Source organism: Notechis scutatus, chromosome 1 (assembly GCF_049901735.1).
Source record: "Notechis scutatus isolate UNSWTSFEM ecotype Mainland chromosome 1, rNotScu1.2, whole genome shotgun sequence".
NCBI classification, from domain to species: Eukaryota; Metazoa; Chordata; class Lepidosauria; order Squamata; family Elapidae; genus Notechis; species Notechis scutatus.
The window spans coordinates 59,071,730-59,084,314 of NC_142009.1; the positions used below are offsets into that span (position 1 = coordinate 59,071,730).

Here is a 12,585-nt window from a genome sequence, read left to right on the forward strand (position 1 = left end):
AGCAGATTTCCTGCTAGCTTTGTCATGGATTTTCTGGGGAATTCATCAAAGACTGCAAATAGTAATCACATGATTGCAGGGCACATGGCAGCCAGCTGTAAGTGAGAAGAAGCTGTCAAACACCAAGATTATGATCAGATGACTGTGAGAGAGTGATGGTGACATTTTTCAAGTTCATAAAGCACCTTTCTGAGTGCCAAAACTTCAGTCATTAAATGATGGGATGCAAGTTGAGGACAACCTGTATTATAAATTTGCATGTTGTTTCAATTGTCTTATATGGTTGTTTTTCTCTATTCAAAACCTCTAAATCACTATTCTTGTTGAACAGGTTATAATCAGATACAGAGCAGATATACTCTTTGTGAAAGCACTCCTTATTTCACTAAGGCAACTTCAAATTTGGGGAACATGGCAATTTGGCAAGGAGCTTGGAGATCTTCTATGCTCTCTTCAACAAGAGTAGTGAAATAGGGGTTTTGATTCATTATGCAAGAACTTTTGTGATTTGAAGGATGGGAAGAAATCTAGACTTAAGTAAAAAAGCAGATATGTATAGATAGAGTAGCATGAACATCAAATTATGTTTAAGGAAACAAATCTGACAATTACTAAGCTTGTTAAAAAATGCATATATCACAGCTATCCCATCCAAATATGACTTACTTTGCTCTTTTGGCCATTTCGTTGCCATCCCATCGTGGACTATAGGGATAGTTTTTCTGGGCTTGAGAATATAGTTCTCCACTATTAGTAAAATGATAGACAGACTGAAATGTCAAAGTTGGCTGATCCCGAGGAAAGTACAGTGGCAAGTCAACTACAAAGAAAAAAGAAAAAAAATAAGTTAGTGATTTGTTTTCTTTCTTGATTTCTATCATCTTATATTAACATGAAAACTTGTACGTTAAAATATTTTACAATTTGACAGATGCTTAAAGGATGCTCAATTTACAAGGCCATTCAGTTTTTTTCAGTTTTTATATATAAAAATAACAAAATAAACCACAGATTAAAAGGTAACTAGACAATATGATTTGCTGTCTACATATGTAAAAAAACATAGCTGGTGATAGAGATGAGCATACCATCTTAAAGATGGGAACTGCTGGGGTTTATTTTATATCAGATAGGCCTGAAGTACTGTATTTTTAGCTTTTCTACATGTCTACCAAGCATGATATAATGTCCCTTCACATTTTTCTTATTTCCAAAATACTTCTCAAATGCCTTAGTATATTCTAGATAATTTCTCCAGACTACAGTGCTACTTTCTGAGAGGTAAATAAATCTAGCCCTTCCCAGTCATTGTGCCTCTATATTTCAACAATGGGCCATTCAGCTAAAGTTCTTACTCATTCGCCTTGCATATTCAGTTTCTCTACTGGGCTACAAGGTTAGCATCATTTTATTGCACATGGCAGGTATTTATAATTATTACTTTTTGCAGGTATTCCTGGCACAGGTGATAAAAGTTATGTTAACAAAACATTGAGTTAATTTAGAATGCTGCTGCATAACATTAAACCAGTATTACATTACTGGGCTCACAAAACAAGCCTTAGCTTTACATAATTATCATTATTGTATTCAGTTATGATAGATAAGGCTTTTTTTGAAATAAGGGAAACGAATTATTTTGTTCAGATTTGAATTTTCCCAAGAAATCCTTGATGTGAACTGAAAAAAAAACCAACCTATTTTTTATTTTTTATAGATTAATTTCTGAATTCACTGTTGTAATAACTAGTTTGAGTATATTAACATGATGACAACTTATAATCATCTTTTATTCAGTTAATTTTTTTAATAAAGCCTTAGGTAGGATTTTTTTTTTTACATTCAGGTGGCCCATGAGACATCTATTCCAGTGTAATACTGCAAATAATGAAATCTTAAAAAGCAAAAACTTGGATCTATATAGGAATTGGGGGATTAGGTTCCAGAACCTATGATTCTCTTCTTCCTCCCACAAGCACATTTTCTCTTTCTTCTGTTGTGGTTGTCTGTGTAATACACCTGAATTTGCCCTTTGCATAAGATGTTTCTGGGTCTGTCCAGTTAAGAGGTTCCATGTGACTTTCCTGCAATAGCTGACTGATAACAGAAGGAATCACCTTTTTCACAGCTAATCCGTCATGCTAACTTATCTACTCTAAGTTCTTTTATAATTTGGGGGAAGAGGCTTCTTGATAACATCACTGGACACTACTGCTATCAACAGACTGACTGTGTAATGCTCAATTACTACAAATGTTCAATGAGCAGCTAGTGTTCGGCAGCAAAATTAAGAACTGGCTGAAAGTAGTAGTGCACACAGTACTCATCTCCAGGGACACAACAGAATGGCTCACCAGATACCCCAGTATGTGGTATGATCAATTTGATTTTTTTCCATTGTCAGCCAAGCAAATCACTTGGAAGAACGCAGCCAGCTGTTGTGAGGAAGCAATATGGATCCCCACAACTGGCAAGTTCAACCATAACCAAGTGAAAAGATCTACAGCTTACAATCACATGGAAGCCCACAAGCCAATGATATTCATGGTCGAGGAGCAGCAGGAGGAGGAGGAGCAGAAGCAGCAGCAAATATAGGCATGCAGACAATCTAGTCCTAACCCATAAAAACATATTTATCAGTTGTAAAAAAATCCTCTCTACCATTTTCTACCAAAAAAGGGCCAAATCAATAGATATGCAAAACATTTATAGATCAAAGTCTTAAATTATCAGTTGTGGTATGTGAAACAACAGATAATAATACTATGGATGAGATCTACCTGCTTTGGGGGGATGGGAAAAGGCAACAAAAGAAGATAAATAATATGAAAAATTCAGACTCACAATTTATAATGGGAACTCAAGAATTCCAACGTTAAGAAATTTATTGGCAAAGATAGTTGTCACAAATCTTTTCATGGGTTCTGAGAGACATTTTGCATTTTATCTTTTATCCAGCACTTACTTTCCATAAATGTGACTATATTTTCCTTTCAAGTTCAGGATTACAGCATGCTATGCAAGGAAGTTATTACCATATATCTCGGGTATGTACTTTGAACTCAAAAACATATTCCTATGTGGTCACACTAAAAGGTAATGTGATTTGATAAATGTATCCAGTAACCAGGTATGTATAACAATAGCCAAACAAATAATTTTGTTGGTATATATACATATAAAACCATGGAAAAATGTATCCTTTCCTTTGAGACTTGATAAATAAATTCTACTACTACTAATTTATATTTGGGAAGTTAAGAATCAAATTTTAATATGGATGGAATTTGCTGATATATTTAAAATTCTGATTAAACAAATGAAGCGTAAATGCATTTGGTTAAGCACAAAATACACCTGGTTAAGCACAAAATTACATGTGTATATCTTAATAAGGCATGGCTGAGATTGTTTAAAGGAGGAAAAGCAAAAAAGGAAAGTGCAATAATAAGCTATTTGGGAATTAGAGTAGTGTCCTGAAATGGATTTCCTGATGGCAGATTAAGTTCCATCTTGAAAAGAAATAAGATCATAGTTCCAAGAAGGGGGGAAAAACTTCACAAAATCAGCTTAGAAAAGTTTAAAATGTGAACTCTTTAATACTTACTGATCATTTTGAAATATAAATAAAATAAAAGTCTAAGAATGCTCTAACTCAGGGGTGTCAAACTCACAAGCGTCATGGCGGCATCACGTGACATATCAGGACTTTTTCTCCCTTCGCTAAACCAGGCGTGGGCATTGCCAGCGCATGATGCATCTGACCTGCAGGCCATGAGTATGACAGTCCTGCTCTAACCAATACATAAATAACCTTTTTGTACATCTGTACATATTTTTTAAAATAATTTAAAATAAACTCCATTTGCAGTTTCATAATTTTACAATATCCTGGTCCAAAAGTTTCTTCTCCTTGAAATCAGCAGACATTGCTAGAACTCAGTTAAATGAATGTGTACAATGTGTATATATAGACTTGGAATTCCCCTTGTGTTAGCATCCACCATAACACCATCATGGAAATTATTATCAAACTGTCTCTGCTAGGGGACAGAAATGACAAGTAATTTTTTAGATTAAAATACCTACTGTTTCATTCTTGGCTAATGAACGACATAATGATGCCTTTATCTAAAGTGATTTATCATTTAGCAATGTGCTTTTGTAGCATTCTTTGAAAGTCTAAAAAGCAAATCCAAAAGATCTGTTCTGCTCTGTGGGGTCAACACAACCTCCTAAAACCTGGTTATAGTTTTGAGGTTAGGATTTACTTTGTTATTTTCCCTGTGTAATTAAAGTTCATAATTTCTTTTATGTGTTTTCTTGTTTTTTAAATGATTTTCTAACTCTGCATGCTTCTTAAAAGGCAGCTGAATAACTTCATACAACTCATATAAAACATATGATATTTCATAATAAAACTTCAGTAAAGGCAATTTAATATCTGTGGTGTTAGTTTCTATTTTTTTTTTAACTGAAGAATCTCCTTTTTTTTTTTTTAAAGTATCTGACCAACTGAACTAGGTATTAATAGCATGTTTAAAAACTTTTGTTCAAAAAGGCAAAAGCTTTCTTTGAAAAGCTTTTGTTTTTAAACAGCTGTAAGTATATAACATTGAAGTCAAGTATAAAAAGCACAATAGAGACAAGACCGTTAATTCATAGAAGCTTTCATTCGTTATGATTAGCCTTTGAGCAATTGTGGTAATTTTCTCCACAGAGGAACTTTTTCAAAGACAAAGGAACTGGGAAGAAATTCTTCCAGTTAACAAGACATTGTAAAAATTCAATTATGGCTAGTTATGGACACAACTCAGTTGTTTCTTACCTACTACTCCCTCCACAACACACCCACTGTCAGGAGTGTCTACAAGATATGATAAAAATAGATAAAGATTGTTTGCCACAACCATGAAATCAAAACTCCACCAGATTTTTGTTGGATATGTTGCGTGTGGAATTAACATAAGAAACAAGAACAGTAGAGCTTTTAATGGCCATACTGACTTTTTCAACAACCAACCACAACACATCCCTGTATATGCTATAACATTTCAACTGACTTGCCCCTGGCACTTTGCATGAGAACTGCTACCACTTTTTCTGAGAATTTCGCTTCTCCTGACTTTAAATCAAGGTTGATTATTTATCTTCTTAGTTCCAAATGATCTCTTTTAGTTTTATTTCTTGCCTCATTAATTAAAATGCACTTAAAATATGCCCAGTATGTATTTCAAATATTTGCCTGAAATCTGTGGTTGCTAGAATTCAGCAGGTTATAAATATGACCATATAAATGAATAAATAACTTATTTTTATACAAGCATCTTTCCTTTGAATAATTCAAGATGATATATGTATGTTCTAACAACCTACAGTACAGGCTGTGTTACAATGCTGGATCACTGAGTGCTGAATAGCTGACTGAATTTGGATCTCTTGTAAACATCATTATTCATATTTATCAAGCGTTATCAAGTTATATAAGCAAAAAAAAAAAAAAAAAAGCAGATCCCTTCCCCAAATTTCAACACAAGGAGGAGCAGAAGAAAGAAATGCAAAATAGAGAGGTTTATGTAAAAAAACAGCTTTTATTTCATGCAAAAGTTATGGGTAGGGAGTTTAGCAAAGGTTAAGAAGAGAAATGAATACACACACACACACACAGAGAGAGAGAGAGAGAGAGAGAGAGAGAGACAGAGAGAGAGACACACAGAGAGAGAGAGAGACAGAGAGAGAACAGCTTCTGTGCTTCTGTATGGGAATTTGGAGAAGCAAGATAGAAAAGACAGAGCTATTAAATAGAGATAATGCTTTGGCAGTGCAAGTCACAGTGTGACAGACAGATGTGATATGAAACAATGACAGAAAAATAAGAATGGGTTCAGGTTTAGAGATAAAAGCAAAACATTTTCTTGACAGACATAAAGGGAGCTAAACAACCAGGACAACTTTAAGGAAAACCCAAATCAATCTTTTGATTTGAATGGAATGAATAGAATAGAATAATAGAAATAAAGATAAACTGAGAGAACTGAGATTTAAAAAATGGTTCTGATCAAATGCTGACACTGCATGAAAAAGTACTTCAATCATTTATGCAGAATACACATGAAAATGGGACTGTTGAATTTTACTAAATCATCTGCAAGTTTTATAAATCTGATAGTTTAAAAATACTGCTTCAGCAACTCGGTTCAAAACTGGAAATACTATTTCCAAACACATATTGATTCATAGGTATTTCTGCCGACAATAGATGAGTGACTCACATCTGTAAATTCCTGGAAGTACCGCTTAGTCATCTATTAAGGGATGCTCAATTTGTAAGTTTTGCAAGCCATGATAAAGAAATCTATCTGCATATCAGCTTAAAAAAACATTCCAAATAACTCAAATCTAGACTCTAAAAATAACCTCACATTATGTGAGTCACCTCACTAATAGGTTTACACAAGTCCTGTGCCGACCCGTGATATCTCATCAGAAAAACTTAATTTTAATGCAATCCTGAGTACATAAAGGAAAAAGACAGGTTTTAAGGAATAGAAATACTTTTCTGGGAATGTTTTCTGCAAATCTATTACGTTTAACATTTCTCAACAGTTAATTTTAGGACCCATCTTTCTTTTATATTAAACCTTCCAATTGCTACAAAGGTTAGACATAGATTATATATAAACAGTGGTCTCTGCTGGTAAATATGAACTGGAAAATGAATACTGTATATCATAAAAATGTCATGCAATCTACTATGGAAATAGCAAAGATTGACAATATTGTAGGAACTGATTAAAATTTCATGTTAATTTCATTTGTGATAAAAATAATTCTTACTTAAAAAAAACACTAGTGGAAAATGTTAAAAGCGTTTTCAAGCAGTTATCAGGAAGGGAAAGGAACGAGAGGGGAAATAGAATAATTGCTTCACACAGAGAGGAAGCCACATCTGTTCTAAGAAATTCAGTATCCATTATCTGAAATGTCCAACTCATTTTAAAGCAGTAATACCAGTCAATGAAATACTAATTCCAAGAGAAACTATGCCAAAGGTAACTATTCTGGTCTGTCCCAACCTCCCTTTATTAGTCTAGGATCTTCAGTGGCAAGACAACCTGCTCTTGTCTTCTTGTTACACCAGCAAATTAAATCAAAATATTTCTCCTTTTTCTTTTTTTATCCTCACTCTAGAAGGCATGTCAATAATCTGACTGGTAACTTTCCAACATTCAGCCCCCTCCCTTCTTTCCTGTGCAAATTACAGTTCACAAATTTCACTCACGGAACTGACAACACTGTAACCATAGTAATCTAGCACAGCTATTCCAAATTGTGAAAGAACTACTAAACCAAGGACAGAGAAGGCTGTGGAAAACAAAGTAAACTGTCTGCCATGATTATGTTTCTAGACCATTGTGTACATAAAATGGTTTCCTTCAGGTCTGCCTGGGACTTCATTATAGTAGTTTTGGGAATATAGGATAAAATATTTACATATTTGGCTTGACCTGCCTAACTGAAAAAGTCAAGACAAATCAAGGACCAGACAGTGCTAACCAGGGAAGAGTCATGTCAGATGGAAACATTTAGGCAAAATTACTCAGTTTATACTACCATGATTTTTGATAAATTTTCAATCTGCCTTCCTTGAACTAGATAGGGAAGTATGAGGAAGAAAGAGATTTGTGGATTTAAGTGTATAAGGACAACTCATTTCATTCAACTTTAATCCTAAATTATAACAGAAAAAGTTTCATTAACCTGACAAATCATACACAATCAACTCAGATGAAATAACACATCGCTATAGTGACATATATTTTAACTACACTAAATTGATTTATTCTGGAATGTTTAACATGGAGTTACTGTTGAATTTTTGGAAACTACTAAAAGTTGAATTATAGTAGCAGGAATACATTTGTTATATTAGTGTCATACAAATCTTTTCCAGGAACAATTCAAAAAGTTGACAACGATTTTTGAATAGAATGATATAAACCCAGGACACTTTAGGAGACCACATTCTCCATACCATACATCCTACCCAAGATCTAAGATCTCCAGAGTGATTAACTGGAATTGGAGTTGATGAAACAAAATACATCTTTGTGGCTAAATGTAAACTGTGGAATTTTTAAGCCGATCCAGCAATTTTTGGATATGTTTCTATATCTGCATAAACTTTATAGTTAAAAGAAAACAGAAGCAAAGATTCAGGGAAAAACCACCCTTCAATGAAATTGGAAAACCGCAACCAAACAGAATAGTCAGTGTAGAATCAGGCTGAGTAAAGTAAAATAAATAAAATGAGTGAAGCAAAGCATAAAGGAGCTTATATGTACATAATGTACATAACTATATAAATATGATTCTTCACTTGAAGCCATTTTCATAATTTGTTTATATAAAAATGACATGATTATTAGGAAAAATAGAACTATTTTGTCTCATCAGTATAAATGCTGATTATCCCTCAAGGTTCTTCTCTACCAACAAGTGATCTGGACAACAGTAGAAATAGAAATCAACTAAATGGACATAATGCAATAAAAGGACTTGTAACTGCCCAATTGTTACAGAGATGTAGAAAGTTCTAAATAGCAACATTTTATCTGCAATTTTGTTGTAGACTTGGTAAGATATACGCTGAATGAGATGGGAAGTTTAGAAATACAAAATAAAAATAAATAAATGTATCCTATCTATGCACAAATGAACTAATCTCTACACAATGTTTATATGTAAAGTAGATATTATATTCTGAGGAATGGCTATTATTTTGCTTTTGTATATATGATTTTACATATAAACTCAAAAAGCAGGTGAATCATGATTTACAATAAATACACTAAAACAAATTAAATTCATAATATTTTGTTCAACTCATAGATCTAATATATTTCAAAAAGAACTGAAAATCTACTTCTAGTATTTACACTGTGCTTCCAAAATTATTTTCTTCTACTTTTATAAATAGTGATTAGTACTTAAGATCCTACATACAGTATTACCTTGAAACCTTAATAGATGTTTGAAAAAAAAACACTATTATTCATTTGGTATAGAAGGCTTTCATTCCAATATTGTGTCATTATTGTCTTTGCTACCATTAGATGTATTCAAAACATATTTCTACAGTTGCCATTCACATTTGAAACAATAAAAATGAGAATATGCTTGTTATGATTGAAATTTTCTTGTATAGCGTATTACAACAGAGCTACATATTTCAAAGTATGACTATTACATATAGAGGCAATTACTCATCAGACCACAAGACTGAAAGATCTGTCTATAATATTTTTTCTTATATTTTAATTTTTTATGACTACATATCTAATAAAAATTTGGGAGCAACGCAACCAGTTGCTGAGGTGAGAAACATATTTGTGGGCTTCTAGAGACAAGCATACTCCTCTTTGTATGAAACATGACATTTGAGAACTGTTTTTTAAATCCTGGAATATTTTCTGTGTAAATAAAAGGCAGAATTCATTTAGACATTATTATAGCTATACAGAAAAGGAATAAGTAAGTTTTGAGGAACCTGTGGCTATACTAGATAAAAGCAGTCTTGGCAAATCTTGACCTATGTATTTTGCTTCTCACATTAGAGATGTTTACAAAATTGAGACAAAATTGAGACAGAACCCTTTTTTATCAATATTGTCCTGCAACTATTGTGTGTGCATGTGTGTGCCTCTAAGTCAGTTTTGACTCATGGTGATTGTCTGGACTAGGATCTGCAGTTTTCCTGGCAAGATTTCAGAAGTAGTTTGCCATTGCGTCTTCCCTAAGAGTAAGAGAGAGAGAATGGCCCAAATTTCACTTTGTACCTAAGGTAGGTTTTTCTCTTGGTTTCTATCCTGCGTCCCCCCCTCCCCCCCTCCGGTGCCCCATAAAGTAATTTACATATCTATTTATATGCAAATTAATTTTATTTGCCATTTGGCTAACTGATCACCCTACCAACAGTTGGCCTTACTATTTATCTTTACCCTTTAGTTCACAAATTCTAAATTACCTCTATTCTATCAAAACAAGCTGCTGAGGACAGGAAAGACAGAAATGTTATATAAACAGAGAAGAGGTGTCTCTAATTTCCTCTCCTATTCCAGTTTCCCAGCCTTTTTGATCAGCAGGTCACATATTGCTGACTCTTACTAGTCCCACGCATCACAATAAATGCTGAAGAACACTGAGAACTGTTCTTTAGTAGGATGAACTTCAGGTCAGATTCCCCATCTCTGGATTAAGTTAAAATTTTGACTTCCTTTCAGCTGAGAGAAGTCAAAAGGACTTACACCTTTAATGAAAGGTTAATGGGAAACCTCTCCCATTATAATAAATAGTATCTATTTTATAGAATTTTGAGGTGGATAGAAGCATTGTAACATTTTTCTCTGTGTGTGAAAATCATATTGTGAAAGAAAACTGCAACTGAAACATTAAAAACTGGAGATATATGTATTAATGTTTCACATCAGGAGATAAAAACTTCATAAAATAATTATTTAAGATGCTATTTTCATGATTAGTTCTCCCCACTTCTTCCTCACTCTTTTGGAAACTTCCATCTGTGATTTTTCAAGTGATAAAAGTTGCTCCAGCTCTTGTGTATCATTTACTTTAGTTACTTTCTATGAAAAACCTTAAGACAAATTGGGCTGATATCCTGTACTTGGACAGATTGAAAAAGAAATGCAGTTACTCCTCGACTTACAACAAAATTAAGCCGAAAATTTCTGTTGCTCAGTGAGACATTTGTTAAGTGAATTTTGTTCCATTTTATGATGTTTCTTGCCTCTTAAGTGTTAAGAGAATCACTGCATGGTTGTTAAGTGAATCTGGGTTCCCCATTTACTTTGCCTTTCAGGCGATCACATGACCCTGAGACACTGCAACTGTCATAAATATGAGTCAGTTGCCAAGCATCTAATTTTGATCACATGACTGTGGGGATGCTGCAAGCGTTTTAAGTGTGAAAAACTGTCATATGTCATTTTTTCAGACCCTCTGCACTCACACCTTGTTGATCATCCCCAGAACCTCCCCCATTGGCAGCAGCCACTCCAACCCAATGGTACCAGCTAACCATGCACACCTCCCCACCATGCCACTTACCTGCCTGCTGTTCTGCTTGCAAGGCACCTGGAACTTGCCATTTCCTGCTGTCTTCCCCAGTAACATTGGTTGTTGGAAGCTGGCAGGAAGTTGTGAGAAGGTACCTCTTAACAATGGCAATGGGGTCTGCAGGAATTGCTGTCACTAAGTGATGCAGTCATAGGATGTTGCACTTTATGACTGCATTGCTTAGTGATGGCAATTCTGGTCCAATTATTGTCATTAACCGAGAACTACCTATATGCCAGTAAAAGTATTAGATTTTAAGAAAAAAAAAACCTTTAAAATTTTGTAAGTGTGGAGCAGCACATGAGATTGGGGCCCAGTAAAATGTTATGTTGATATGGCAGAGAGGGTTACTCCAGGCAGTGTGATTTTATATTGTGATTGTGTGGTTTGTTTGTTTTTGCTTGTTATTATCTTGTAAAACATCCAATGTTCTTGTACAAATAAGTTATATAAATATTTTAAATATATAATGATAATATTGAAAACTTTAATTAGTTATACATACATTTACATTTTAGACATGCATTAAAAGCCATTTTTGGTGTTCCTCTTAGTAAGGGATTTCACAGCATATTGAGACCTTTAACATAATTTAAAACATAATATAAATCTATATCCCTAGTTATTTTGGATATATAACAAAATGCGTCAAAGGAATCCATTAAATAAAATAATCATATAATGCTCAATATATAATAGAAAATATATTAAATTTGGATCTGCAGAAATGAATGTGGGTCATTAGCTCAAAGAACATCCCCATAGAAAAATGCAAGCATACATGCTTACAAACTTTGGAAGGCTTAAAAACTGATTAACATACAATTGTTAACTCTTGTGAATACCCAGTTTATCGCTGAAAACAAATGAACCAATTCTACTGAATTCTATTTATTAGAGATACAGGCATGTCTGTTGTCTAAAGAAACTTAAGAGTGTTGCCTCTTCCTACAGAGAAGGATCAGCTTACTGATTAATTACTATGTTAATTCCTGTTATCAGAATCAAAAAAGAAAAAGACTTCTATCGCCAAACTCAACCATGTTGCTATTTCTGTGTGTTTCCTATACTCTTCTATAACTTGGGCATAGAGTTATAGACTACTAGCAGAAACTGTCAGAACTTGGTGGTTGCAACCTACTGAAATGCCTGTTGCTGTTCTCTTCCTTAAGGCTTCTTCCTTTTTTTTGACCCCAAACACAAAAAAGCAATTGCAACTAATATAATTATTTAGCTTGCTATTAAATGTAGCTATAGTAGTAACGCCTTCACCATCTTGGAACAGGGTATATAACCAGCCTGTAATTGTATTCTATCTCATCTTTTGCTAGGAATCTTGCAATTTTGCTATACATCATATGGATATTTCCGTTAATGACTTTTATTTCATCTTCTTTGAAGTTTCAAGGCCTTTCCCCTAGTCCCCTTTTCTTTCTGCTGCACTAGTTT

The 12,585-nt window shown here is 33.8% G+C and overlaps 1 protein-coding gene across 4 annotated transcripts in view; it reads right to left on the reverse strand.

The window, feature by feature from the left end:
• BABAM2 (BRISC and BRCA1 A complex member 2) overlaps window positions 1–12,585 on the reverse strand; it is a 153,752-nt gene that overhangs the window by 29,847 nt on the left and 111,320 nt on the right. For all 4 annotated transcript variants that reach the window (XM_026681636.2, XM_026681645.2, XM_087965340.1 and 1 more), the window contains exon 11: window positions 667–820. In XM_026681636.2, the coding sequence (XP_026537421.1) occupies window positions 667–820 (154 nt within the window). The remainder of the gene's footprint in view (window positions 1–666; window positions 821–12,585) is intronic.